Consider the following 27282-nt stretch of genomic DNA (forward strand, 5'->3'; position numbering starts at 1 on the left):
CTAGAGGCTTGGGGTGGCACTGGGTGAGGCACCCAGGAGGGGTCCTGATTGCAGTGGGGGCCCTGGGCTTCCAAGAACGTGTGGAAGGTCTCTGTAGTCAGACCACAGCCTCATCTGGAGCCCACTGGTGGAAAGTGCCTAGCAAGTGGTGCTGCCAGCTCAGGCAGAAGGACGTGCAAGGTCCGCTACCTCTGTCTCAGTGTGTGTGTGGGCTGGAGAAGGAGCTCCCCAGCTGCGCCCTGCCAGCGCAACCCGACAGTTCCTCTCTATTCTCATCTTCCCCTTGGGCAGCTTCAGGGAGGCTGGAGGCTGCCCCTGCCAGCCCTGGGCATGTGGGGACACCTACACTCTATCTTTCCACAGCCAGGCATCTCCAGAGGGGCGTTAGGTCAGAAGGCGAGGACGGTGAGGAGTGTGTCCCAGGTGGCTTTGTGAGGACAGATCCCGGAACATGGTGGAAGAATCTTCAACCCCTGGTCAGGTAGGATGGACAGAGAAGGGGAAGGATGATGACATGGAGAGAGCCTGGGAGGGTGGACAGAGGTGTGGAATCACTTACTAAACCTTTCTGGGCTGGAAGATGGGATGCTGGGGACCTGGGCTCCTAGAGGAGACTGGGTGGCCCGCCCAGCTTCCTTGTAATGCGTGCATCATTTGCATGGCAGCGTATCTGCTCACCCGGCCCCCTTCAAGGTACCCTGGCCTCGCCTCAAATTGTCCATTATTTGGCTGTGGCATGTGGGGGTGCTTGGCCCCACTCTCCTGCTCATCCTTCTACTTACTTGGTCCTCATTGCAGCAAAAATGAAGGTGGATAATGGGGGGAAGGGACTTCCTCCCTGAGTGGATTTGCAGCCTCAGTTCCCCCAGGAGACCAGAGATTCTCGGGTTTTGGACAGCGGAGGAGGAGGGACTGTGGAATGAGTTACAGATTTGCCTCACCTGCCCGCGGGCCGGGCCAGGAGTAGAGCAAGGGCCAGCCCTCTCCCAGAGCCTTACCAGCTGCCTCCGTATGAGGGATGGTGGGAGAACACCCAGGGGAAAGGCAGGGCCGGCCTGAGTGTCCTGGCAGTCCTGGGGAAGGAAGGTCCCTTGTCTTCCCAGCCTGCCCTGTGGCTATCCCAGCCTTACCCTCCCTGGTGCCCGGTGGGTGTCATTTCTACTTCTCAAACAGTGGCCCTGGGCTCTCCTGCCCACGCTGACGTCGCAGCGGAAGTGTAGGTTCTGCCCCAGTGAGATTCTGTTGAGCCTGGAGGCTCGGGGTGCCTGAGGCAGGGAGCCCAGGGCTGAGGTGCCCTCCCACCCCCTCCCACCAGGGAACTTTCCCTCCATTTCCCACAAGCACTTGCTTTGCCACTTGACAGCCTTCTCATTCCATTCCCCCGCTGCCCTGTTCCCGGCCCCACCACACCCCTGACAAATATCTTCCCCACTTCAGCTCCAGATCAGAGGCACAGGCACCCCACCCACCTCCACTCCCCAAGGGGGGGCCCTGGGAGCTGACACCCTTTCTCGCTCTTCTTTCTCTCCTCCTTCCTCCTTTCTCTCTCCTTCCTCTCCTACTCCCTGACATCTCATCCGGGCCAGGAATGGGCCTGGAAGTCTCTAGATAAACATCCCACTGCCATCATCCCATAAATCCCCCAAAGATGATGAGTTTGGTAGGCCTCTGCTTATCTAACTTAAATCCTTGCTACAATCTCAGCTGTTCTGGTTGATGGCAATAGGGAAACTTGGGTTGTTTATCAGACAGTGGATGGAAGAGTGTGCTCTTCCCTGCCTCCCCACCCGCCTGCACTCAAGTAATCTTTATAGCACCTGAGAGGGGTCCCGAGCGGGGCTCCCTAGTCCTCCCTCCCTCTCTTTCAGTCAGCCAGGACACGGGCCAGAGTGTCCACCACTCGCATCCTTACAGCTTCCTCCCGCCCCCTGCAGCCATGGACTGGGAGCCCTAGAAATTTGGAAATTTTGGGATTTCTAATCCCAAATGCAGGGCTTTAGAAATCAGTGCACCCCTTCACTCTATGGAGAGGACATTAAGGCCAGAGATGGGCAGAGTCTTGCTCCAGGTCACACAGCAAGACAGCGACAGTTCCTGGTTTTGGACTTAAGCATCCTGACTTCCAGCCGTGGCCCTGCATGCAGACATCTGAGGAGAAGCTCAGGCGGCAGCAGCATTTTGTGCCAGGGCTTTAGAGATGCTCTTCGTGTGAGGGGCTTGTGGGGTGACTCCTCTGGCAGTATTGGGGGGGTGCTCATGAGATGTCCAGGCTCTCAACAGCCCTGGTCAGCTTGCCTGAATCATCGTGAGTTCTGGGAACACACGCCTCTCCTCTGTGGGGCCCCATCTGTGGTGGTGGCGAGTGTGTGTGTGTGTGTGTGTGTGTGTGTGTGTGTGTGTGTGGTTTATTAGTTCCTGGGGCCTTCAGCCTGCTGGAGACCTGAGGGGTGATGGAGAGGAGATTGGTGTGTGAGTGGTGGGGAGAGGAGCAGCTCGCCCAGGGCGATGGCGAGTCTGGTGAAGGTGGACTCCCTGGACCCGCCTCTGTCCTCTTTAAGGCCTCAGCTCAGGCAGGGATTTGGGGGTGAGGGTTGATGGCCCTCCCTGCACTCGTTGCTCCCTCCAGAATTGCCACCCCAACTCCCCTAGCACCCAGATGGATAGAAGTGTGTCCCATCTCCTCAGAAATCTCTTTTCTGCAGTTCTTCTTTAGTCTCTGGAAAGCCAGTGGGAATTGGGGAGATGTGAAGACTATCTTTTCCCCTAGCTTGTCCCCCACTTCCCAGCCTGGCCCCCAACAGTGAGCGGGAGTGGACAGCAGTCATCCCTTGGGGGCTCTGAGAAGTTTAGGCTTCTGACAGGCACAGAGGAGCACGCAGCAACAGGACTGGGGAGAGTTCTCCTGGGACAGTGGGGGTCCAGCAGAAAGCAGGTGGAGAGAGGAGGAGAGAAGGGATGGATGTATCCGAGGAGAGAGGGAAGGAGTGAAAGGGAAGTGCGTTGATTACTGATAACTGTCTGTGGTCTGGGCAGCTGGGGTTGGAATTCCAGCCCAGGGCCAGGCTTGGCCATCTCTACCACTTTTTCACCAGTGGCTGGCACCTGTGAGGTCCCTGCTGTGCTGGGTGTGGGCCACACTTATGTATGGAGAGTCGGGGGAGTCCTGACCTCGTCTTCCCAGGAGCAGAGGAGGTATGAAGCCACGTAGATCATGGCCCCAGACAGGCCTCATTCCTAGCTGGGAACTGCACATTCCAGCCTCAGTCCAGAATGGACTGGGGCAGGGCAGACACTGAGCTGGTACAGCCTGGCACAGCCACCTGATTGGTGCATAGCTGCTGCTCCAGCCTCGGAGTTCCCTGTATGCCTCTCAGACCACCCCTCTCCCTTCCTGGGTTCCCAGGACCTGCTCACAACCCAGAAATGGAGGGGTTTATGCCTAGCCACACTAGGCATGTGCTGCAGCACACGTCCCTGGCTCTATGTGAACCGTGCCAGGGCCACAGTGGGTGTTAAATGCTATTTTAGCTGTCACCCTCAGCTGGCTGGGGTGGGGGGCAGGTGTCTCAGAGCTGGAGCTGGCCAAAGCCAGGTCTTGGGACTTGGGGAAGCAAGCAGCAGGCACAGCAGACTGGAGCTCTCCCTGCCTTACCTTTCCTGGTGCTTCCAGCTGTGTTCTGGAGGGAGATGGGTCTGAGTAGGCTGGGGAGATGTGGGCAGGAGGACCACCTCTCCAGGGGCTGCTGGGGGGCCTGGTTCACACCAGCTGCGCCTTGTGCAGAGCATGCTGAGCCCCCCCGCCCCCACGGGGGAAGGAGGAGCAAGCACTGGGCCCAACAGCAGACCTGCTCCAGAGGCACATGGCACCCAGTGTCCGTTCCCTCCTTTGGCACTGCCTGGCTCCCCAGCTAGCTAGTCAGCTCTTGGGGGCAGAAGCCCTATGTATCCAAAGGTGTTTGGCTCAGTTGTGGACCTCGAGTAAGTGTCAGCAATGGCACCAACCTATGATCAAGAGACCGAGTTTAGGTGTTGTCTCTGTATAGCTGTTTTGCTTTGGACAGCTGGGTCTCATTCTGCTCATCTGGCCAGTGAAGGGATTTTCAAACTTCTTTAGCAGCAGAGGCTTTTCTTTCAATGAAAGTCCAATGAACCTCCAATCAGCAAGGCAGATGAAACTGGGTGTGTTTTGCCTGTCCACTCCCACCACTGCCCCAGCTGTCCCACCTCTGAAGATCCCCAAGGCCCCCGAGGTCGTGGTCTGATGCTCTCTGGTGGATATCCCTTAGCTAATTATCTGCTTCACTGATTACCTGGATGACTTTAGGCCAGGCTGCTCCAGGAAGCCAAGGGGAAGTCTTCCCCGCCACTCCCCAGGCCCACCCTGCTCTTCTGGGTCTAGGAAGGCAGGCAGGATGGTGGGGGTGGCTCCTCCCAAGGGGCTGAGCATTAACTGGCTTTGCCTTTGTGAACCGTCCTGGGGGAGCTGGGGTCATGGGCCAGGTTTCTGGTGGCCAAGGCGCAGGGGGTCACTAGGAGGAGGGAAAGGGCTCTTCTTGCTGAGAACTGGGGGGCACGTTGGGTCCCTGTCTCTTTTATTTTTTCGTAGGATTTCCCGGAAGGAATTTATGTTGCAGTGACAACCTGGGGACACACCTGTTCTGAAGAAAGGCTAAAGCGGGAACCCAGCCGCCATATCCCCAGCCCTAGTCCTCTTTGGTATGCAGGGCAGGATTTCTTTTTCTCCTTCTCCCCCTTCCTCTCCTCCTCTTTCTTCTCCCCCTTCTTCTCCTCCTCTTTCTTCTTCTTCTTCTTCTTCTTCTTCTTCTTCTTCTTCTTCTTCTTCTTCTTCTTCTTCTTCTTCTTCTTCTTCTTCTTCTTCCTCTTCCTCTCCTCCTCCTCCTCCTCCTCCTCCTCCTCCTCCTCCTCCTCCTCCTCCTCCTCCTCCTCCTCCTCCTTCTCCTCCTCCTCCTCCTCCTCCTCCTCCTCCTCCTCCTCCTCCAAACAGGGGGATGGGATAAACCCATTTCCCTATTTCTTTCTGTTTTACTTTGTGGTAGTGGGTTTGCATTCTTCGAAAATTTGCTCTCACTTCGGGGTAGGGACAGGAGAAACGGAAGGGAGGTAACATGATGAGACACCTACTCTAGCTGGCCCAGGAGCTTTGCTGGTATTCCCTGTCACTTGGTATCCATAAGGGGATCGGTTCCAGAAAACCCCTCTACAAGATGCCAAAATCCTCTATGCCAACCCCCTGTGGAGACGGAGGGCAGACTGTGTCTCCCTACAGCTTTGGGACATAGACACCACGGGTTCCATTTTATAGATGAGAAGACCGAGGCTCAGGAACACGAAGTGACTGAGCAAAGCCCCAGCTTGGACAGGGTGAACCAAGACTGAGCCCAGCCCGCCTGGCTTTTTCTATCCCATGCTGTGCAGGCGGAGGGCAGTGCAGCAAAGGAGCGGGGGCTTTCCACAGTGAGGGTTCACCAAGCCAGTGTTTTTTTTGTTTTTTTTGTTTTTTGCTTTTGTTGTTGTTGTTGTTGTTTTAAGACAGAGGTTCTGGCCTCCCAGGTAAGAGGAATCCGTTCCATACCTGCTGGAATCTGAGGGGTTCCTTGGAACCACATCTCCTCCGTCCCGCTTGGTGCTATGCCTCCGATTTCAGCATTGGTGCTGGATTTCTTTGAGTCAACCATCGTCCTCTCTAGGAGCCTTTAAGAATACTCAGCCCCTGGAAGAGGTGACACTCGGTGTCGGTGATCTCAGCTGGAGTGTTTGATGGAGCTGGTATGGAGACTTAATGTAATCTCATGCTTTTACTTAGGAAGAGCCTGAGGTCCAGAAGTGGGTACTGCCTTGGCCAAGGCCACACCACAGGCAGCAGACTTGACTTCTTTGCCCAGTGCTGTTTCCAGGTGTTTGCATATCTGTGGCAGGCAGACAGGAAGGCTCTGAGTACCTGCTGGGGGCAGGGAGAAGGCAAAGCTGGTAAAGAGCTGTTTCTGCTTTGTGCCTTGCTCCAGCTGAGTGGCCCTGTGCTTGTCACAGGCTGGTGTCCTTCTCTCGCCCCCAAGCAAACAGCAGCAGTGCTGGACCTACCTCTAGTGTCTGCTTATTTGTTTAAATTCTCTGGCAGAGACGTGCTGTCCCAGAGGGTGGGGAAATCAGTGTGGGGCTCACCCCCTGGGGAGTGTCAATGGGCTTTGGCTGGGAAGGTTTCTGAAGGAGCCCTAATCCCCCTCCCTCCCTGCCTGGCCTCCAAGTCTCTATCACCCAGAGGAGCAGGGGGAGAACGTTGTGGGCCATCAGAATCCCCCAGACCTTATTCCCCCTGCCTGTTCTCCATCCCTGCTCCGCTTGGCTGGCTAACGCTTACTCTTCCATCAAGACTCGAGTGCCACTTCTTCCCGGAAGTCTTCCCCTGCTCCCAGCAATTACATGCCCCCTTTGGAGAGTTTCTGTTTTCAGTTTATTCTTTCATTTGTCCCCACATAGGAAGCCTCTTCCACACTGCTGCAGCCCCGGGGACCAGCCCAAAACAGAGCCCATGGGCTGGGTTCAATGCTTGCTCATGGAAGAGGAGCAAGCAATGCTTGCTGCCTCCTGCAAAAAGCTCTTCCTCACACCCATTCCAACCAGTTTGACTGCTCTCCCTCGGAGCCCTCATAGCATCTGAGCCTCTCTTGGGGTCTTTTTCCCATCTTACCTCCTGGGGTAACTGTGTGCACAACTGTCTGTGTGCAGCGACTCTCCCAGGTGGGTATTTTAACTCCTGTTTTACAGACGAGGGGAACTGTGGATCAGAGAGGTTGAGTAACTTGCCTATGGTCACACAGTTATAAAGTGACAGAGCCAGGCCCTAGCTGGTGTGGCTCAGTTGATTGGAACATCATCCTGTGTACCAGAAGGTCACAGGTTTGATTCCCAGTCAGGGCAGATGCCAAAATTCTGGGTTCGGTCCCCTCTTGGGGAGCATACAAGAGGAAACCAATTGATGTTTCTCTCCCTCCCCCTCCCTCCCTTCCTCTCTCTCTAAAATCAGTAAGCCTGTCCTCTGGTAACAATAGGAAAAAAGTGGCAGGCCAGGAGTGCCACTTGGGTCCCTTTAGATGCAAAGCCCTTGCGATTTCCACTGCCCTACCGAGGTGTCCCTGCATCTCCTATACCATCAGCACAGCGCCTGGTGCCTGGTAGACCTTGGAAAAGATCCACACTTTGGAATGAAGCTCGGCTCCCAGGCAGCGCCCGGGTTGGGAGGGAGAATGTATCTTTAGGACCTTAGCCACCACCTGGTGCCATCACCTTCCCAGCAGAGACTCCCTCCAAGACTGGACAGGGGTGCGAACACAGGCAGCGATGGGTAGGACGGCGGTCTGACTTGAGTGTTAGCAGAGACAGAGCAGCAATGTCAGGAAGTGGACATGTGTGGGGCTGGCTGTCAGGAAGAAGCAATCCAAGGAGACAGCCTGGTGTTACCGGAAGGAGAGGCAGAGGTTTGGCTGATGGAGCAGGGGGTACTGTGGGTAGGTGTGCTCTCCCAGATAGTGACCCTGCCCGGCCCCTCTGCCCCCTCTGCCCCCTCTTCTGACTGCTTCCCATCCCACTCTCCTCCCTTTGCCTGATTGGATTCTCAAGGGAGTTAACCTCTCTGGCTTCCTCTGCTCCCAGCTTGTTACCAATCGGCACCATTACCTATCATTACCTGAGTCAAACCTCCAGACCCAGATGTGGTTATGACATTGGCAGTGAAAAAGGGACCCTTCTTCCTGGCTTTCACTGTCTCTCCGATGCTTTGCTGCAAAGACCTAGTGAGAGACAGAGAGAGAGACTGACCCACAGTCAAACAGGGAATTGAAAGGAACCAACCCAATTCTCTCTCCTTCAATTCAACTGGTTCATATTTCTGCCCTTGCTGTGGATCAAATCTGTGTCCTGCCCTGTGCCTGGGGGTGGAGGAATTGAGTGAGGGAGAAGCCTTCCTTCCATCACAGAGAAACCACTTGGAGAAATGTTTAGACAACAGCGAGACTCAGAGACCCTCTCCCTACTTCAGAGGGGATCTGTCCCTCTATTCATGGGCTTGGAGGCTGACTGCCCATGCCCACACAGGCCCAGGCCGGAGCTTCCCTGAGTATCAGAGGTGACAGCACCTCGGGACAAAGTACAACTATTGTGCCTTGGGCTGATCACTACTTTCTTTGTTTGGGGCCACAACTGGCTGCTGGCCACCTTTTACATTCTTCTCCGCCCCACCCCTGTCCCTTTTCCCCCCTCCCCACTTCCCTGGAACACCTTCCCCTTCCTCCTAGGCTCCTTTTGAACTGTGCAGAGCCTTATGCTGAGGCCTCCCCAGCCCTGAGTGTGGCTGAGGTTGTCTCTCGAGGGGACCAAGCGTGACCTCTGTTTGAGCTGCTCTCTGCTCCATGCCCCATCCCACACCATGTTGTTGGGTGATCTTGGATCCCTCTGTGCCCTTGGGATTCTCTGGAGGGACAGTCTGCCCTGACATTTGCTGCCCTGAAGCCACCTACGGAGGGAGGATAAACGAAATTAAGTCTGTGGATTAAGCTGGTGGGAAAAGAAGGTGCTATGGAGACATGATGTGGTCTTATGATTATTGATTTGTGTTTCTTGTTCCCACTTTTGAAGACCCAGGTGCATTGGGTTTTTAGTTCAATGATAATGTGGGCATTGGCTGGGTCCATTATGGTGCGTTATTGGGAAAGCTGGTGATACCACATTGGGGGATGGGATCCAGAGTCAGTCCCCTACCCTGAGTCTCTACCAGGCTGTGTCTCTGAACTAAATGGTGGAGATGGGAGACTCCCCCACCCCTTCCTGGTCGAGGGTGCTCAAAATCCCTGCAGGGAGGCTGCACTTCTGCTCCCCTCTTTCGTCTGGTTCCCTGGGTATAGCTCAGAGAGGGAACCTCACATAGGTCATTTGTGACACACATTGCTGAATGCCACCAAGGCGGATGGTTGGCTCAGGGTGGGGAGAGTCCTGGGACTGTTAGGTGACAATTAATGGCCACATCTCTTTGGAACTCCTTCATCTTTCTCCCAGCTCCAGGGTCCTTCATTAAGACCTCCTCTTCAAGCCTCTCCAGGGGCCGAGGAAGGCTGAGATGAGAAGGAATATGGAAGTCATGCCACTAGGAGCCTCTGTCCTGGTCTTTGCCACGCTCAGGGTAGGATTGAGGGAGGGGACTCTGCCAAAATGCCCACATCTTGTGCTCTGGGGGTTTGAGAAGTGGACCAGTTTGGGCAAGGAGGAAGTCTAGCAGCCTGCCTTCCATATCCCTGGCAGCAGCTTGGAGCACGGAGCCTAGGTGAGGAGGTCGGCCTGGGAGGGGAGCCTTGAGCCAGCAAATAAATGTTTGCTAAAGAGTAAACTGTAGAAAGATCTTGTTCCTGCTGCTGGGAAGCCTTGCCAGGTGGTGGAGACAGGACCAGAGTCATGAATGATGGAAAGGGTAGGATAGGGTTGGGGCAGGGAGCCTGCTCCTCTGCTCATAAGGGCCTCAGGACCCCAATCCTATGGAAATGGGGTACTAACGGAGTAGCCTAGCACTCCCACCAAAACATCCACACTCCCCATCAAAACATCGCACCGTGTGCTGAGGTGGCGGGCTGGCTAAGTAACCTCCTTGGATCATTTTGGTCAACTTGGGGGAAGTTGCTACATTCCCATCTTCTCTGAGCCCAGCTTTCATTCTCAGCCTAGGTCTCCACAGAGGCTACCTCAGCCTCAGGACAGGCCCTGGCCAGATTTACATAAATAATAAGACTGGCTGGTACCTCTCTTCCCACAGGTATCAGAGTCCCCCTTTGCTCCCTGGGGGAGCCCCGGGAACTGCTGGGTCAAAGCCCAACCAGGAATTTTTCCAGGCTGGTTCCTATACGCAAGGGTGGGGTGGTGGGGGGCCTTGGGGAACACTTAGAGAAGACATGGGGAGTTTAGGGAGTGCAGGGCTTTGAAGGAAGGGAGAGGAGGAGAGCGGAAGAGAGAGAAGAGAGGCAGCCAACTGGGAGAAGGCGGCAAGGGATCCTGGGGGGTCTGGGGGTGCTGAGGACAACTTCCCAATTCTGTTCAGAAGAGAAGAGAAGCTGTGAGCCTGGGTTGGAGCTGATGGAAGCCTTGGCCCCCAGCCTGGTGGGAGCTCCGGGCAGCTGGCCTACAGACGTTCCTTAGTGCTGGAGAGTAGGTTTGAATCATCACTTAGGCCCTGGCCTCCATCCGCCCCACCAGCGCCCCTGGCCTCAGTTTCCTGGCAACATCTGGGTGAGGGGGGGAGCAGAAACAAGAGCCTCTGTCTGACCAGCTGCCTTTCCCTTTGGGCCCTGCCAGACTCCACCGTGCATACGTGGTCTCCAACAGGTCCTCTTCCATCTGGGCTACTGACTAACCCCAGAACCACATGCTTTTCGTTCTCATCCCCCAAATTTGGTGCCAAATAATTCTCCCCGAGGAAACCTCCCTGGATACTTCCCAAAGGACTCTGGTCACCCCAGCCTGTTGGCTGCAGCTAACTCTGGTGAGGGCTCCAGATGGGCACATTGTCTAGGTGGATACACCAGGCCCTCTGTGCCTATCACTGGGCTCTCTGAACATGGGGACCATTCGAGTCTAAAAAATGCCACTCTTCGAGAGATCAGAAATGGGGGCGACCCGGGGTAATTTTTCATCCTCATCCTGAGGCCCATTCCCTCTTGAGCCAGAGCTGGGGTGTGCAGACGGTAGTCACTAGGGGGCGCTCGGTCACCACTGGGAAGCTGGGTGAAATAGGTTGAGCAGCGTCTGCGTGAGGACGCGTGAGAGTGAGAGTGTGTGCTTTGGAGAGAGGAAGCTGAGAGTGTTGGAGGTGGGGTGAAGGCCAGGGGTTACCCCAGGATTCCAGTAGATCTGTTTTTCCCTATCTCTATTATTTCCTGTCCGATCCCCACGCCCCCTCCAATATTCCCAGCAAAGGAGAACAGCTTTCTAGTCCTTTCCGCACATAAACCTCACTTTCGTGTTCCCGCTCGTCAAAGCCTCGAGTGAGACTCAGGGCAAAGGGGGGACGGATGGGCAATTTTCAGGCTGCGAAGCTTGGTGGCGGCCGAGCTTTCCCTTTACTGGGGTGGATGGGGGGAGGGGGCGTAGGCTTCACTAGGTATCCCCAGGGGTAGGAAGCGCCTGAGGGTCGAGCCGAACACCAAGCGGCTCCAGGCAAAGGCTGTGGCTCCGCCTCGGGGCGTGTCGGAGGCGGGGTCAGGCGGGCGGGGAGGAGTCAGACCTTTTTTTCTGGGGCGGCTGGTAGCGGTGAGGAGCGCAGAAGCTTGGGGCAGCCAGGCTGCGGGGAGGCCGCAGCGCCGGGGGCAAGTAGAGCCGGCAGCAGCGGCGCTTGGTCGGAAGACGCGGCGGCGGCGGCGGCGGCGGCGAGGCAGACGAATCCGCGGAGTCACCAGTCAGGGGGGTCTCCGCACTGGAATATGATTTTCATTTATCCAGGGTTTATCCTCCTTTTTCCTTCAACATTTTAAAAGACCGTATTCTTTTCCGTTTTAATTTATTTTTGCTTCCCATTCCCCGCTTAAATCGGGCCGACCGTTTGGGGAGATTGCTTCTGCACTCCCCCAGTCACTCCGGATTTTGGAAACCAGCAGAGAGAAGAAAGAGATAGCAAGAGCTCCGGAGAGAAGTCGAGGAAGAGAGAGAGACCGGGTCAGAGAGCGCGCGCGGGAGAGCGAGTGACGAGAGGGACAGGGGTAAAGTGAGTGACCTGCTTTTGGGGGTGACCGCCAGAGCGCGGCGTGAGCCCTCTCTCTCAGGATCCCGCATCAGACCAGCAGCGCTGACCGACAGACAGACAGACACCGCCCCCCGCCCCAGCACCCACCTCCTCCGCGGCCAGCGGCCGACGGTGGACGCGGCGGCGAGCCGCGGGCAGGAGCGGGAGGCCGCGCTCGGAGGCGAGGTGGAGGGGGTCGGGGCTCGCGGCGTTGCACTGAAACTTTTGGTCCAACTTCTGGGCTGTTCTCGCTCCGGAGGAGCCGTGGTCCGCACCGGGGCAGCCGAGCCGAGCGGAACCGGGAGAAGTACTAACGCGGGCCGGGAGGAGCCCCAGTCCGAGGAGGGGGAGGAGGAAGAAGAGAAGGAAGAGGAGAGGGGGCCGCGGTGGCGACTAGGCTCTCGGAAGCCGGGCTCATGGACGGGTGAGGCGGCTGTGTGCGCAGACAGTGCTCCAGACGCGCGCGCGCCCCAGGCCCCGGCCCGGGCCTCGGATCGGGGAGGAAGAGGAGCTCGCCCAGGCGACGAAGAGAGCGGGCCGCCCCGCAGCCCGAGCCGGAGAGGGAGCTCAAGCCGCGCCGGCCCCGGCCGGGCCTCCGAAACCATGAACTTTCTGCTCTCTTGGGTGCATTGGAGCCTTGCCTTGCTGCTCTACCTCCATCATGCCAAGGTAAGCGGCCGTACCCGCCTGGCGCCTCGGGCAGCTGCGAGCGCCTCTCCCGGCTGGGGACGTGCGTGCGAGCGCGCGCGTGGGGGTTCCGTGCCCCACGCGGGTCCTTGGGCACCGGGCGCGCGGCTTCCCACTCTATCCTCTTACGTGTAGGGGGAGGGGGCGCGCGCTAGGTGGGAGGGCACCAGGATAGAGTCTCACCGCCCACGCGGGCCCTGCCCACCCACCAGAGTCACCGCACGTACGATCTGGGCCGACCCGCGGAGGGCGGGAGCCGCTGGAGGAAGCCGAGGGGGCTGGGCTTGCGCTGTCGCCGGCTGCTGAAGTTTGCTCCCCGCCGCTTGTCCCCGACGAACTGGAAGTCCGGGCAGCGGGGGCGGGAGCCGGAGCCCAGCGGGCAGGAGTGTGCTCGGACCTTGGACCGAAGGAGGGCTGAGAGCTTGAAGGGGGCAGGGCGCAGGCGCAAGAGGGGGCTTGCTGTCACTGCCGCCCCATCTCTTTGGCTCTCTCCATGAGTTTAGGAAAAGTTTTGGGGTGGATTGCTGCGGAGACCACCCCCTCCACCTCCGCCGGGCCACCTGTGCGGCACCACCCTGGTCGGTCCCCGCTCGCGTCCCGCTCGGTGCCCGCCCTCCCCCGCCCGGCCGGGCGCGCGCGGCGCGGAGCCGATTACATCAGCCCGGGCCTGGCCGGCCGCGTGTTCTCGGAGCCGCCGCGGCCCGAGCGGGGAGTCCCGAGCTGCGAGAGGCGCCCCTCCCCCCGCCGACTCTCTGCGGGAAGGTGACCTCTCGAGGTAGCCCCAGCGGGAGGACCCGGAGAACCACCCTGTCCCTTCCAGCCGTCCCCAGCCCTCACTCCCTGTGCTAAGGAGGAATCTCCTGACGCCCCTTCCCCATTTCCTCCCTGGCGTGAAGAGAAGCCCCGGCCCACCCTTTTATTTTCTGTTACTCCTCTCTGCTGAGAAGACCCGCCTAACCTCTCTCCAGCCCCAGAGTCCAGGGAAAGGATAATCTCTGTCCGAGATGCCAGGTCAGGGTGCCAGAGCCCACCAGGTGCATTGTCGAGACTCTACCTAAAGTCCCAGCTTAGTGACAGTCAGCTTCCCTCCCTTCCCCCACACTTCCGAGTGAGTTGCGCTTAAGCTTTTATGCGAGTGGGCCAAGGGAGGGTTTAAAGAGTGTCATTACCCCACTTTACACAGTTTGGAAAAGCGATTTCAAATTTGCTGTTACATAGTGCGGAACTAACCCTCCCTGAACCTTTGGAAGGAGCTCCTGCCAGTCTTGCAAACACACTTTGTCCTAGTGAAATTAGACGTTGGAGCAGGAGCAGGTGGTTTTTTGCAGCTTCATACTTGCCCACCCAAATTGATTCTCAAAGCCACCCAATGGGTCATTTTCCACCTCTCCCTTAGACCTTCCCTCAGCCTGGGTCTGCTCGGGGAGAGGCAGAAGGAAGGAAATGGGCTGGGGTCCCTGCTGCCACCTGAGTTCCTCAGACCCTGGCACAAAGGCTTCGGCTCCAGGCCTCCAAGTGGGGGTGTGGGGGTGGGGAAGAGTGGCCGACTGGCCAGAGTGTGACCTTCAGAGGCCCCCAGAGAAGGGCACCTGGCCCCTCCCTGCACAGAACTGCACCTCCCTGTGCCCCCTGGCCTTGAACGGGTATGAAGTTTTTGTTCACTTTCCTGGTTGCGGCCCAGGAAGAGTGGCGGGTGTACCTGGTTAGTAGGGGGAAGCCAGGGGGGGTCCTGGGATGGGTGAGGGGCTGAAGTGGAGACTCTGGGTGGCCCCCTGAGGGAGCTGCAGTTGGAGGCTATCCAGCTGAGAGTCTGGAAACTGTTATCTGACCTTGGCCCTGGGGGCAAGGCTGGGGGAACTGGGGTACATTGGGGGTGTGTGGGAAGGAGAGGGAGCCAGACAGACTGTGAGACTTCCTCTCAGTGGGTCTGCAGTTCTGCAGGTTAGTGGTCAGCTCTGCTTTTCAGGATCTGCTGGAAAGAGGGGCAGGTGGGGTGGGTAGTTGGTGAGAAATGAAGACCCTCTGGAAGGGCTGAGGGAAGCCTGTACCCAGTGCTGTCAGGCCCACGTGGTTGGGCTTGTTGACCTTCACAGCTCCAGGGGAGAGGAGGACTCATCTGGTGGGGGTGGGGAGGGCTGGGGGAGGCTTCAGGCCTTGGTAGTGCAGGGGGCCCCCTAGGGGCTGGGCAATGTTAAGGCATAGAAGGCTTCCCTGGTTGCGTTTGAGGAAGCTCCAGCTCCAGGTGAGAGGGACTTGGGGACCCCCCCCCCCGCCCCCCGCAGTCTGGGGCGGGGGAGGAACCAGGGAACGAGAGATCGGAGTGTGAAGCCAGAAGTGTTGGAGCTGTATTCAGGCCCCTCGAGCTTTGTGCATGGGGGGACTCGGGCTGTGCCCTCCCCCGGGGCTTCCTCCCAGGTTTTACCCTCCAGGCAACCTGTGAGTTTGTTGAATATTCCTGTAGCCTGAAGAGTTTGGATGGGGGAGGGTGATTGGTGCCCTTCAGTCCTCTGCACCCCCTCCCTTCCCAGCAACAGCTCACCCTGGTATTTGTCACGTCAGCAGGAGAAGGTCACCATGTTGTTTTTCTGGCCCCCAGTCCCTCCTTCTTGCCCCAGTACAAATTTGTCCTTTTTGACCTTAATACTTACCTGTGGCTTTGGACCAGGGAGTCAGGGGGCCTGAGAGGATTCACTTCTTTTAGCTCAGCTGTGGGCCAGTGAGAATGGGCAGAGGGAACTGTGGGGAAGGGGCGAGGACCTGGACATTCTGGTGTTTTCCTACTGTGTTCTGAGTGCCTCCCCCGCTCCCCAACACACACAATGTCTGGTCAGTCTGTATCTTCTTTGGCTTTAGAATTGGAGCAGCCCAGGGGGTGAGCAGGCTCTGTGCTTTGGGAAGCCTTGGAGAAGCCAGAGGCTGTGGGCTGGAAGGGCTGGCTGAGGGCTGGGAGGAGGAAGCAGGGGCAGGGTGGCTAGGCCTGGGTCCCCCTGCACGTGCCCATGTCTCACTCTTCTGTTTTGTCCGCAGTGGTCCCAGGCTGCTCCCATGGCAGAAGGAGAGCAGAAAGCCCACCAAGGTGAGTCCTCCTGCCTCTAGGATGGGGTCCCTCGACTCCTCCTGGGTTGGGTGGGGAGGCCCAGTTCCTTCTTTTATGGTCTGTGACAGGGACCAGGAAAGGATGAAATTAACCCTTCCTTCTGGAGAACTCTTTCCTGTTCAGGCTTCTACTAGGGATAGGACTTCTTCTACTGTTCTTTCCAGTAAAGTTTTCTTTGGAGAGGGAGCTGTGAGCACAGACCAGGATGGCGAACAGTGTTCAAGGGTCCCAGATGTCCGTCTGCCTCCCCAGGGAGGATGGATCCTCCATGTCACTTCCAACCCAGCATGTCTCACCAGCGGGGCCTTCGTGGAGGGGCTGTGGCCCTTGCTGTTCAGAGAGCTGGCTGTGCATGAGCTGGAGGTGCCAAGGGCCCAGCCTCATGGGACCCCGTCCCCCAGTTTGTGTGCCTTTGGGGTTAGAGAGAGAAAGCCCTAAGGCCTCCTTCTGCCCTCCTGGCCGAGGAGGTTTGGGTGCTGTGAACTTCCTTCCTGAGCCAGCAGAGGGCTGACTGTAGCTCCCCGGCGCCCCGCCCCCTGCCCAAGCCCCGTCAGCCTGCCTGGCCTGCCTTTTGTTCGCCTCGTTTGGTGTGAGGAGCCTCCCATTGCTCTAGGGATGTCCAGGCTCTCTCTGCACTACTGCATGCGGCCTCCGCTCCAGCCTGGGGGAGAGGTGCCCAGTGCTACTCCCCCAGCTCCCCACCTCTGAGGGGGAAAGGCCCTGGGGTCTTCCTCCAGGTGAGGTTCCCTGACCTAAATCTTTTAGGCCCAGGGTAGTGGCCAAGGGCTTGTGATGATGCCCAGCCAGTTCATCCTCCCTCCTGGCCTGGGAACCCTTTTCTTGGCTCAGGGCCTGGCTTTCTGGCCACTCCAAGGCCTGTGCCACTGACAGGCCACCCGCTCCCAGTGTTCCCACCCCCTCAGCCTCCCAGTGGTCCCTGTGGCCTGGGAGAGGCAAGACAAATGGCCTTTGTTTGTTGGGGGGAAGTTGTCTCCGAGAAATAAGGAAAACCACGGCAGCCCGACGTTGGAGCGTACTGTGTCCGTGCCCCGTGCAGCAGCAGGGTGGCTGGCCTCCTGTGGAGGCCGTGGCCAGGGTGGGCAGGGTGCTGGTGGAGCTGCCCACTTCGCCTCCCCACAGGCCTTGGGGATTCTAGGGGGCTCTTCCAGGGAATTCTCATCCACGGTCTTTTTACCCCCGACCGTCAGCCACCATGGCCCAGGCCAAACTTTTCCGCTTTCCTGTCCGGCATGGGACCTGTGGCCTGGAAGCCTGGGCTACCTCTGTCCCCAGCCACGACCAAGAATCATGTCACGGCTTCTTGATTAGCCATCTTCTTCAGTGTAGACTTGGCCTAAAAAAGGACTTCTTCAGATCCCTGGTCTTCCTTACATTCTTTTTGGTGATGCTTTACCTTAGCCCTTTTGGGGTGGAGAAGAATTCTGTGCCCATTGCCTGGATTGGAGAAGTAGAGACCTCAGGCAAGGCCTGGGGCTGGCTTGGGGGCCCTTACTGCTTTCTGTGTTCCTGTCTGTGGCCTCCCCCACCCACTTCCCCTCAACTCTCCAGCCCCTCTCCAGCCCCCTGTGGTGTGCCCCTGGAGTGGGGCGGGGGGAGGCTCCGGCCCCTGGGGAGAGGTAGCCTTGGTGAGGCTGCGAACCTGTGTTACCTGGGCTGAGGAAAAGGAGCTTGTTTGGGAGGCCGGAAATGGAAGGCAGAACCCCGCATTTCTGCCTCTGTTTCAGTATCTCTAGAGATCGGCCCAGCCCACTTACATAAATGTGTAGAGTCGGAGGCGCAGAGAGGGAGGGACTGGCCTGCGGCCACACCAAGTCATGGCTGGAGCCTGCCTCTCGCCGACTGGGTGCTGCTCTTTCCTCCTGTCTAAGGGAAACTCATTTCAGGAACGGGATTGCTGTGTGTGTGGTGGCGGGGGGTGGGGGGGCAGTGATAGGGAGTGGCAGGCTGGGCCACAATTTGGAGCAGTCATTCCACAGTCCTGAGTTTATTTATTCTCAAGGGCCCGCCCCTGTGGCCCAGAATTACCCCTTCATGCTCCGATGCACCTCAGGCTCCACCGCCAGCCTGGGAAGCTGTCTTTGCCCTGGTCTCCCTCCAGATCAGCTTCTAGATGTGCTCCGTGGCTGCAGTGGCAGCACCGTTTTTTCCATGATGCAAGCAGTTTGCCCTCTTGGGCGGGGTTATCGGCGGCTGGCAGCGCCTGCACCGCATGCCCGCCCAGTGCCACCTGCTGATTCCAGGCAGTCCTGGACCTGTGCTGCTGGCCCCTGCCCCCTCAGCCCGTGTCTGGGGAGGGGTCTGGCAGGTGACACGGTGCCCTAAAGCCTCCCCTCTGTTTTCATATGGCAACCACTAGGGAAGGCTTTGGTGTCGGAGCTGATTTTAACTCTACCACTTACTAGCCGCAAGGCGTGGGGGCAAGCTACTCAGCCTCTGAGAGCCTCCAGTTCCCCATTTGTAAAATGGAGGTCCCACTGGAACCTCATAGTAGAGGATCATCCGAGAGGACAGCTGTGGATTGCTGGACACCGTGCCCAGCCACGTGCTCCTTAAATGGTTGTTGGTAGGTTGGTAGGGTATGCCAGTGGCTGTGGAGAGGTTGTACGGAAATGGGGGGTAGGTTGGCCAAGCCGCCTGTTGCCCTTTATCACGGGAGGCTTAGAGCACCCCCACAGGTATACTGCTACTCAGACCATCCTCCTGCAGCCGGGTAGGCCCAGGAATTGGCGTGGCTGTCACGGCGAGGCGGGGCGGAGGGGGATCAGGTATGGCAGGCCGTCTCCAGCGGAGCCTGGCAGCACCCTGCCACCTGTGGCATAGAAACAGGCCCTCCGTAGTGTTGATGGAATGCTGAGGGGAGGACTCCCACCACAGCTGGAGGGACTTAAGTTCGAATTGTGGAAGGACTTGCCCAATAGTGGGTACCTCTCACAGAAACCCTGAGGAGTTAGGGGTTTCAGTTACAGAGCCCGGTGGAGCTAGGGGCTGGCCGTCTTTTGCGTGAGCTGCTGGTCTGATGTTTCATCCCCTCCCACGCAGTGGTGAAGTTCATGGATGTCTACCAGCGCAGCTATTGCCGCCCGATCGAGACCCTGGTCGACATCTTCCAGGAGTACCCCGATGAGATCGAGTACATCTTCAAGCCGTCCTGCGTGCCCCTGATGCGGTGCGGGGGCTGCTGCAACGACGAGGCCCTGGAGTGTGTGCCCACGGAGGAGTTCAACATCACCATGCAGGTGGGCACCTGGGAGGAGCAGGGGCAGGAGGACGCTTGAGAGGAAGAGCCAGACTTGCCTTTTCAGCTCCTGACCCTGAGTCAGCCAGGGGAGGTGTGAGGGCTCTTGTCACTTGGGGAGAAGAGATGCCTGCATTGCCCAGCCCAGGTTCTCAGCAAGCCCCAACCACCTCCTCCTCCCTGACCTTTGCCCCCTGGGTTCGAGAGGAGGGGACATCTGTGATGGGAGCCTGTCTTGCCCTCCATCCCTCTTTGGGGCTCTGTTTGGGAAACTGGGTGAGCATGGTTTGTGGGGAGTTTCAAAGCCAGGTGTTTGGTGCTGCCTGGCGACAGGGTCCATATCAGCCTGGACAGGGTGGTGGGAGAGAGCTCTGAGACCCTAGGGTGAGGGTCTCTTAGGTTGCTACCAGGGTCAGGGTGAGGCCTAGAAGGGATGAAAGGAGGGGAGGGATGGGGAATGGCAAGAACCTAGGACCTGAATTCCCAGCCTGGCCAACCCTTGCAGCTGGGTCTGCCCTCAAGAGGAGCAGGGGCTCCTTGAGGTCAGCAGGGCTGGGGGAGTTGGGATGGGCCCGAGGCTCTTTCTGGTAGAGCCCCTGGTCCGCCTACCTCCACCACCCATCCCTGCTCTGCAGAACCCCTGGGTGCTGAGTGGCAGGAGCCACAGGGGTGTCCCACCTGGGTATGGCTGGCTGGGTCACTAATCTTTGTGATATGCTTTCTCTTCTAGATTATGCGGATCAGAATTCACAAAGTCCAGCACATAGGAGAGATGAGCTTCCTACAGCACAGCAAATGTGAATGCAGGTGAGGATGGAGTCACGGGTTGAATCATTCGGCACATGGCTGTCTGCTCTGTGCTAGGGTTCCGCGCGTTCTGCGTGTTAACCCGTTTCCACTTTCCAAGTGCCTTGGGCATTTCAATTTTATGTCAGTGTGCCTCAGTTTCCACACCTGTAAAGCGGGTACAATAATAGTACGTACCTCATACCATTGTTATAAGGGTTGAGTTATACGTAAAGAGATTAAAACTGTATCTATCATAGATACACTGTTGTTTTTATTAATATTAGTACAGTTACTGTCATTGCCATCTGAACCCCTCTCTGTTTTGTTCTCTTCTCTTTCTCTGCCCACTGCAGACCAAAGAAAGACAGAGCGAGGCAAGAAAAGTAAGTGGCCATGACTTGAGTTCTCCTTCTCCTTGCCTGGTTTTCTTGGTTTGGGCTCTCGGCTTCCTCTGTGGGGGTCTGACGGCTCCGCCGGGTCCGGGAGCTGGCCTCACAAGGACATGCGGTGGCAGCAGTGGGATGGGGCAAATCCAGGACTGCGGCTCCTGACTTAGTGACAAGACCCGGCTGGGAGCCTGGCGCTTTGTTTGGGAGGGGCGACATGTTCCGGGTCTCTGGGGCATCCCTGGCCAGGACGTGTGGTTTTGGTGTGTGGAGGGGCAGCGTGCACACTGGCTCCCTGGCTCGCTGTGGCCTCCCATCACCCACCCGCAGTGGGGAGAGAAGGTGGGTGGCAGAGAGGCCCGCTTTTGTGCATCCGGGGAAATGGCCTCTGCGGCGGCCGCTGTGGTGGTGCAACTGGCTTTGGGGCCAGCTGGGGTCTTTTCCTGGTGTGTGCCCTCCTGTTAGAGTGAGGCCGGCCAGAGACACTCAACCCTCTCGGCAGGAAGAAAGAACTGATTGAATCATTCGTGGTCATTTTCTGAGGCTTCCATTGCTCAGTGTGGAGGGTCGAAAGACAGGATGGAGTGGGGGCAGAGGGCAAGGTCTGGGGCAGTGAGCCTTTGAGGCAGGTGAGTAGCTCGCCTGGGGGAAGAGTCTGCAGGAAGAGACTGAGAGAGAGCATCTGTGCCCTTTCCTCCCTACTCCCCCCACCCTGCCTGCCCAGTATTCTGGAGACATCGAAGCCCCCCAGGCCTCAGCCCCTTTCCTCTTCTCTGAGTCCCCAACTTCCAGGATTCGTCTGGCTACTAGAGAGAGAAGAGGGAGAGTGGGCGTGTGTGTGTCAAGACTGTCCTCCTTCTAGCGTTTTCTCTCAACAAGAGGAAATAGCCTTGCCCCTCTCCCCAGCCCCTTCCTCCTCCTTTCCTGTCCTGTGGCAGATATTCTGAGGGGCATCCTCGGGGTCTGGCTGGTGAGGAGAGTGCTGGTTCCCTTGACAGTGCCCGGCTTCAGCCTGCCCCCCTTGCCCACTCCCCAAGTGCCTGCTTTTCCCACAGGGAGAGTGGGGGGCTTTCCTGGACTCAGCAGGGAGTCTGGTGAGATGGAGTAGCAGGCTTTGACAGGCTGGGGAGAGAGCTCTCTGCCAAGTGACGCCCAGGCGCCTCCTCCCCACGCCTCCCTAACGCCCACGCCGCCCTCCTGCCAGCGTGCCCGGGGCTCTGAGGACACCCAGCCCCATCTCAGCCCAGGTTATGGCTCAGGCGGGCTGATGCCTTTTATGTGCCATCCTTGGTTTTGTGCCAGCCCCCAGTGGAGCTGCTCCCCTCATTCGCAGAGGCAGGACCCCTGGAGGGACCCTTTTGCTATTGCACTCGGAAATGAAGACAGAAGGTGCCTGAGGCACAACCAGCAAGTCCCCTCCCTGCCCCCTGTCAAATCAGGTCTCTGACCTCACCAAACTCTGGCCTGCCTTTTACAGCGCCCCCACCCCGACCTTCAAGGTCAGACTTATACAGGGTCGCTGGGCAAAGAGCCTGGGGCCAGGTACCACCGTGAGCATGGAGGCCTTGGGGCCTGTGCACTCCAGCCAGCCTCTGCTCCCCACCTGAAGCCCTGCCCAGGGCTGGGTTTGCCGCCCCAGGGTGGCCAAAGTGAGCGGAAGGAGCCATCCATCCGACACTTGCGGCCCCGACCCGTGAGTGCGAGCAAGCTCTCCCCGGAGCCCACCTGCCTCTGTCCCCCAGCATGTCCTGTGCCCTGCCTTCCTTACAGCTGCTTTTCCTCTCCCCTGCCCCCACCCCTCTGGCTCTGTTTTTTTATTTTCCAGAAAATCAGTTCGAGGAAAGGGAAAGGGGCAAAAGAGAAAGCGCAAGAAATCCCGGTATAAATCCTGGAACTTGTACGTGGTGCCTCTGCTGTCTCCTTCCCTGAGCCTCCCCAGAGCCCCCAGTCTAACTCCCGCTCACAGGACCTCTTAATCCTCCACGCCTCCTCGCTCCCTCCCTGGCTCTCATCCTCTCCTCTGCCCCAGCCCCTCCCTCCCTCCCTCTCTCTCTCTCTTTCTCTTACTCCACTAATTGGCACCAATGGGTAGATGTGGTGGTGGTGTTGCTGGTCCCAGGCTGGAGGCGGGTGGGTGGGCAGAGTGGGCCTGGAGGAATCAGGGAGGGGCTCTGGCCGGCTGGGCACTGCCTTTCTCTCACCCACTAGGCATTGGTGGCAGGCCGTGTCGGCGTGGGTGCCCGGCACTGGCGCCTGGGCACCAGCTGACCGCCACTGCTCTAGGCTTCTGTGCATGTCTGGGAGCTGAGGGTGGTAAGGAGGGCAGACGTGGTGTGAGGAGTGGGCTCGGATGACATGGGGCAGCTTGTTGCTGGCTGAAGGAGCAGGTTGGGTGGGGTCAAGCACCATCTGGTGCCCCCGCTCATGGACTCGGAGCTTCTGGAGGGGATCCTCCTATTGCGGCCCAATGCATGGTGCCCACAGAGGCCTCCCTGTGGGGCGGCAGCTTCCTCTGGGCTGGAGGCCGTGGTGGGCCCCGCTCTGGGCCCTTTGGCCGCCAGTGGCCGGGCCTGTCGTCACACCCTGTGTCAGCCCATCTGCGGTGGAGGGGCCTGGGGGTGAGCCCTCGCACAAGGAGAAGGTGGCCCCCAATTGCCGCCCCCGGCAGGTGAAGAGTCAGGTGTGCTCTCTTTGGGGCAGAGCTGCTGGGGCCCTGCGGCCTGAGACTTGCACGCGTCCCCCCGGGACGGCCCTCTCCTCGCACTCTCTGCCCGTCTGTGTCCGCCTCTCCCGCGGGCAGGCTTCCTCGCCGGCGCTGCCTCTTTCTGCCGCGCTCTCTGTCTTCCACTGCAGCGCTCGCCCCTTCCAGGGCGTGGAAGGGCGTGGGGTCCCACAAGCCAGGTGGGGGCCCTGCTGCGCATACGTTAGAGGGTGTTGCATGGTTTTTTTTCTCTCTCTCTGCTGACGCTCTAGCTTAGATGTCTTTCCTTTTGCCTTTTTGCAGTCCCTGTGGGCCTTGCTCAGAGCGGAGAAAGCATTTGTTTGTACAAGATCCGCAGACGTGTAAATGTTCCTGCAAAAACACAGACTCACGTTGCAAGGCGAGGCAGCTTGAGTTAAACGAACGTACTTGCAGGTTGGTTCCCAGAGGGCAAGCGAGTCAGAGAGGGGCTTCACACAGAGCTGGAGAGAGAGAGAGCGAGAGCGAGCGAGCGAGAGAGAGAGCGGGTACCTGAGAAGGGCCAGCTGCTTGCTTGGCTTCTAGCTGCCTGCCTGGTGACTACTACCTTCTTGGCTCTCGCGGTGGGTGGCAGGTGCTGGCCTGGCCTGACAGGGCCCCCTCAGAGGTTGCCCTGGTTGACTGAGTGAGTAGACTGGTGTGGCTTAATGTGGTGGTGTGGACGCAAGCTGAGTGTTGTGTCCCGTGGCCCTGCTCATGGTGGCTGTTTGTCTTGATACTGTGATTGCTACCTTCGCTACTGTCATTGAGGACCCTTCCTGATGTAGGGGACGTTGCAGACTGCAAAGCACAAACACTCTCTGGGGGGCCTCGCCCTCTGAAGTCTGCATCACTAGGATTCTCACCCCTCAGTGCCTCTCCATAGGAGGCAGGGGTTGAGTCCCTCCTCATACTGGCCTCTGGAGGGCATGGGCTGTGGCTGTTGGTTTAGGGCGGGTAGGAGATTTAACATCTGGGGACAAAAGATTTCTTTAATACTCCAGTAGCTACGGCAACAACCCCTAAGAGCCCACATGTTTCAAATGCCCCAGGATGAACGGAGGGAAGGTCAATGCCTACTTTCCTAACTTTAGACTGTGAACCAACTCCTCACACATGGGCTCGGTTTTTATGTACCTGTATGACCCCCTGCCAAGGCACCTGTACCTCCAAGGCATCTGTTCCCCGACCACAGTGGGGATCACGGAAGTGTCAAGTGTGTGAGTGAACACATGAGCAAGTTTAGAGAGTGAAGGTCAGGAGCACAGGACCGTGACAGGTGGCTGGCAATCTTTGGATGCCTCACCTGGCGTTTATACCAGTCTGGCTTGTGCTCCAAGGCAGGGAGCCCTCCGGGCCAGTGTAAGGGCCACTGAGGGAGAAGAGGCTTTTATGGGGGTACCCCAGGCAGGGCCAAGGTGTCCCCTGGCTAGTCCCGATGCTTCATTAACAAAGTCCCTGGAGTGTGGCTACCTCTTCCCACCCACCACGTTCCTGTACTTGTGGGTGTTCGGGGGACGCTGGGGACCAGGCCTCGGGGTGTTGCTGTGGAGCTCTGTCTGTCTTGGTGGTGTGTGAGGATGGGAAGGGTATATTAGCGTTGGTGGTGGGGGCTCAGCCTAACTCTAGGAGTGGGTGAGGGGGTCTCCACACCCCCTGGGAGCCTTGGGGGAGATGAGGGACTTGACATTTTAGGGTTCTGTAGAGGTTACTCTGCAGAGAGACTGTGTCTGGGATGGGGTGTCTGAAGTGACCTGGTAGCTAACTGCAGTGGCCCCAGCTTCCTGAGACTTCCCCCAGGCCCTGACTTGGCCGTACAGGGAAACTCAGCACCCCAATTAGAGGCTTAGGACCCCCATTCTCAGACTCAGAAGGGCAGGGCCTGCTCTGACCCCTCGTCTCAGTGGGGAGGGTAAAAGAGGATCAGCCCAGGGACAGGGATGCGACAAGAAACTTCCTGGAGCCTGCTCTGTTTCAGTGTGAGTAGCGCAGCCACCAGCTGCCTCTCCCACCCCCCGTGAAACAGCACATGGGAGAGAAGAGGCAGCCTGGTGCCCAGGGTCTGCCGCTGCCAGTGAGCTCCAGAAAGACGAGGCTCGTAGCTGAGGCTGGGAGGGGGCGCGTGGAGAAGGGCGTTGTGCCCCCCGCCTTCCTGGGCTGCCAGGCGGGGGAGGCTGCCTGCCTCGCCACCGGGTCCTGTCAGCTGGCCCTAACCCCCAGCCTCCGTTTCCACTCTCCGCAGATGTGACAAGCCGAGGCGGTGAGCCGGGCTGGAGGAAGGAACCGCCCTCAGGGTTTCGGGAACCAGACCTCTCACCAGGAAAGATGGATACAGAACGACTGATACAGAAACCACGCCGCTGCCACCACACCACCATCACCATTGACAGAACAATCCTTAATCCAGAAACCTGAAATGAAGGAAGAGGAGACTGCGCAGAGCACTTTGGGTCCGGAGGGCAAGACTCCGGCAGAAGCATTCCCGGGCGGGTGACCAAGCACGGTCCCTCTTGGAATTGGATTGCCATTTAATTTTTCTTGCTGCTAAATCACCGAGCCCGGTAGAGAGTTTTATTTCTGGGATTCCTGTAGACACACCCACATACATATGTTTATATATATATATATATATTATATATATAAAAATAAATATATATATTTTATATATATAAAATATATATATTCTTTTTTTTAAATTAACATTGCTAATGTTATTGGTGTCTTCACTGGATGTATTTGACTGCTGTGGACTTGAGTTGGGAGGAGAATGTTCCCGTCCAGACCCCAACAAGGAAGAAGATGGGAGGAGGGACTCTGGCGTGATCTTTTCGTCCCTCTTAGGGAAGCCAGTGTCCCCTCCCTTGCCTGGGAACATGCAAGGCCAGGGCATGGGGGCAAATTTGGCCTGCTTCTGGGAACACCGACAAACCCAGCCCTGGTTCTGAGCCTCTGCCCCAAGTCAGACGGACAGAAAGACAGATGGCAGGTGCAGGGACGAGGACGCTGGCTCTGACCAGGAGTTTGGGGAGCCTCAGGACACTGCTGTGCTTTGGGGATCCCTTTCACGTGCTGCATGGGCAACTGACCCCAGGGGCGCTGCCTGGAAGATTCAGGAGCCTGGGCAGCCTTCACCGACTCTCACCGGCCTCTGAGATGCCCAGGCGGCCACTGCCAGACGCCCCGGCGGAGAGAAGAGAGACACTGGTGGAAGAAGAGCCACCCGACGAGGCTCGTCGTCAGCGGGAGGGGCCTCTTGCCTTGGCCGTGTGCCTGCTCCCCTTGCCGGGTGCAGCCCCGGGGGCCTGAAGTCCTCAGACCATTGAAACCACTAGTTCTGTCCCCCAGGAGACCTGGCTCTGTGTGTGTGAGTGGTTAACCCTCCTCTGCCCCCTCCGACCCTTCCGCGGCACAGAGAGACAGGGCAGGATCCATGTGCCCGCCATGGAGGCAGAGAAAAGAGAAAGTGTTTTATATACGGTACTTATTTAATATCTCTTTTTAATTAGAAATTAAAACAGTTAATTTAATTAAAGAGTAGGGTTTTTTCAGTATTCTTGGTTAATATTTAATTTGAACTATTTATGAGATATATCTCTCTTGCTCTCTTCTTGCTCTCTCTTATTTGTACTGGTCTTTGTGTATAAAACTGATGTTTCCAATCTCTCTTCCCTGATCGGTGACAGTCACTAGCTTGTCCTGAACAGATATTTAATTTTGCTAATGCTCAGCTCCCCCCCACCCTTTCTTCCCCCCGGCTCCCCACCACACATTCCTTTGAAATAAGGTTTCAATATACATCTACATACTATATATATATTTGGCAATTTGTGTTTGTATATATATATATGTTTATGTATATATGTGATTCTGATAAAATAGACATTGCTATTCTGTTTTTTTATATGTAAAAACAAAACAAGAAAAAATAGAGAATTCTACATACTAAATCTCTCTCCTTTTTTAATTTTAATATTTGTTATCATTTATTTATTGGTGCTACTGTTTATCCATAATAATTGTGGGGGAAAAGATATTAACATCACATCTTTGTCCCTAGTGCAGTTTTTCGAGATATTCCGTAGTACATATTTATTTTTAAACAGCAACAAAGAAATACAGATATATCTTTAAAAAAGCATTTTGTATTAAAGAATTTAATTCTGATCTCAAAGCTCCTCCTGGTTTCTCCTTCTCCATTGAACCTTTGTCCCAGACTTCCTCCTGCCCCTGTAGCTCCTCCCTCGGGGGACATGGCATTTGTCTCAGGCCTGGGAAGGGGGTCCCAGGTGTGTGTAGGACACACGGCGTAACCTCCCTCGCCGTGCTGGGGGCCGGAGTCCTTTCGTGCTGGCTGGGCCGTCCCTGGGGAAACTGCCCGTTCTCTGCCGTGGTATAGCAGGGCAGGGCGCTCCGGGAACGGGCGGGAGAGAGAGCTCCGTAGACCGAGCCTGGGGCCCCACAGTGTGTCCTGCTACCTTAGGAATGGCGTGATCCTGGCCCTGCACCTCGGTCAAGGAAGGAACTGGCCATGTGTCCCAGCCCGGGAAAGGGGAGGGGCTGGCTTTGGCAGTGGGG

The 27282-nt window shown here is 57.4% G+C and overlaps 1 protein-coding gene across 1 annotated transcript; it reads left to right on the forward strand.

Moving 5' to 3' along the window:
- Positions 1-451: 451 nt before the first annotated feature.
- VEGFA (vascular endothelial growth factor A) lies at positions 452-26645 on the forward strand. Its single transcript, XM_036022592.1, has 9 exons — positions 452-481; positions 11666-12442; positions 15488-15536; positions 18618-18814; positions 19544-19620; positions 19956-19985; positions 21814-21885; positions 22993-23124; positions 24950-26645. Exons 1-9 carry the CDS (start codon positions 452-454, stop codon positions 24969-24971), a joined length of 1386 nt encoding a protein of 461 aa, XP_035878485.1. The 3' UTR covers positions 24972-26645.
- The last annotated feature ends 637 nt before the right edge of the window (positions 26646-27282 follow it).

Source organism: Phyllostomus discolor, chromosome 4 (genome assembly GCF_004126475.2).
Source record: "Phyllostomus discolor isolate MPI-MPIP mPhyDis1 chromosome 4, mPhyDis1.pri.v3, whole genome shotgun sequence".
NCBI lineage: Eukaryota > Metazoa > Chordata > Mammalia > Chiroptera > Phyllostomidae > Phyllostomus > Phyllostomus discolor.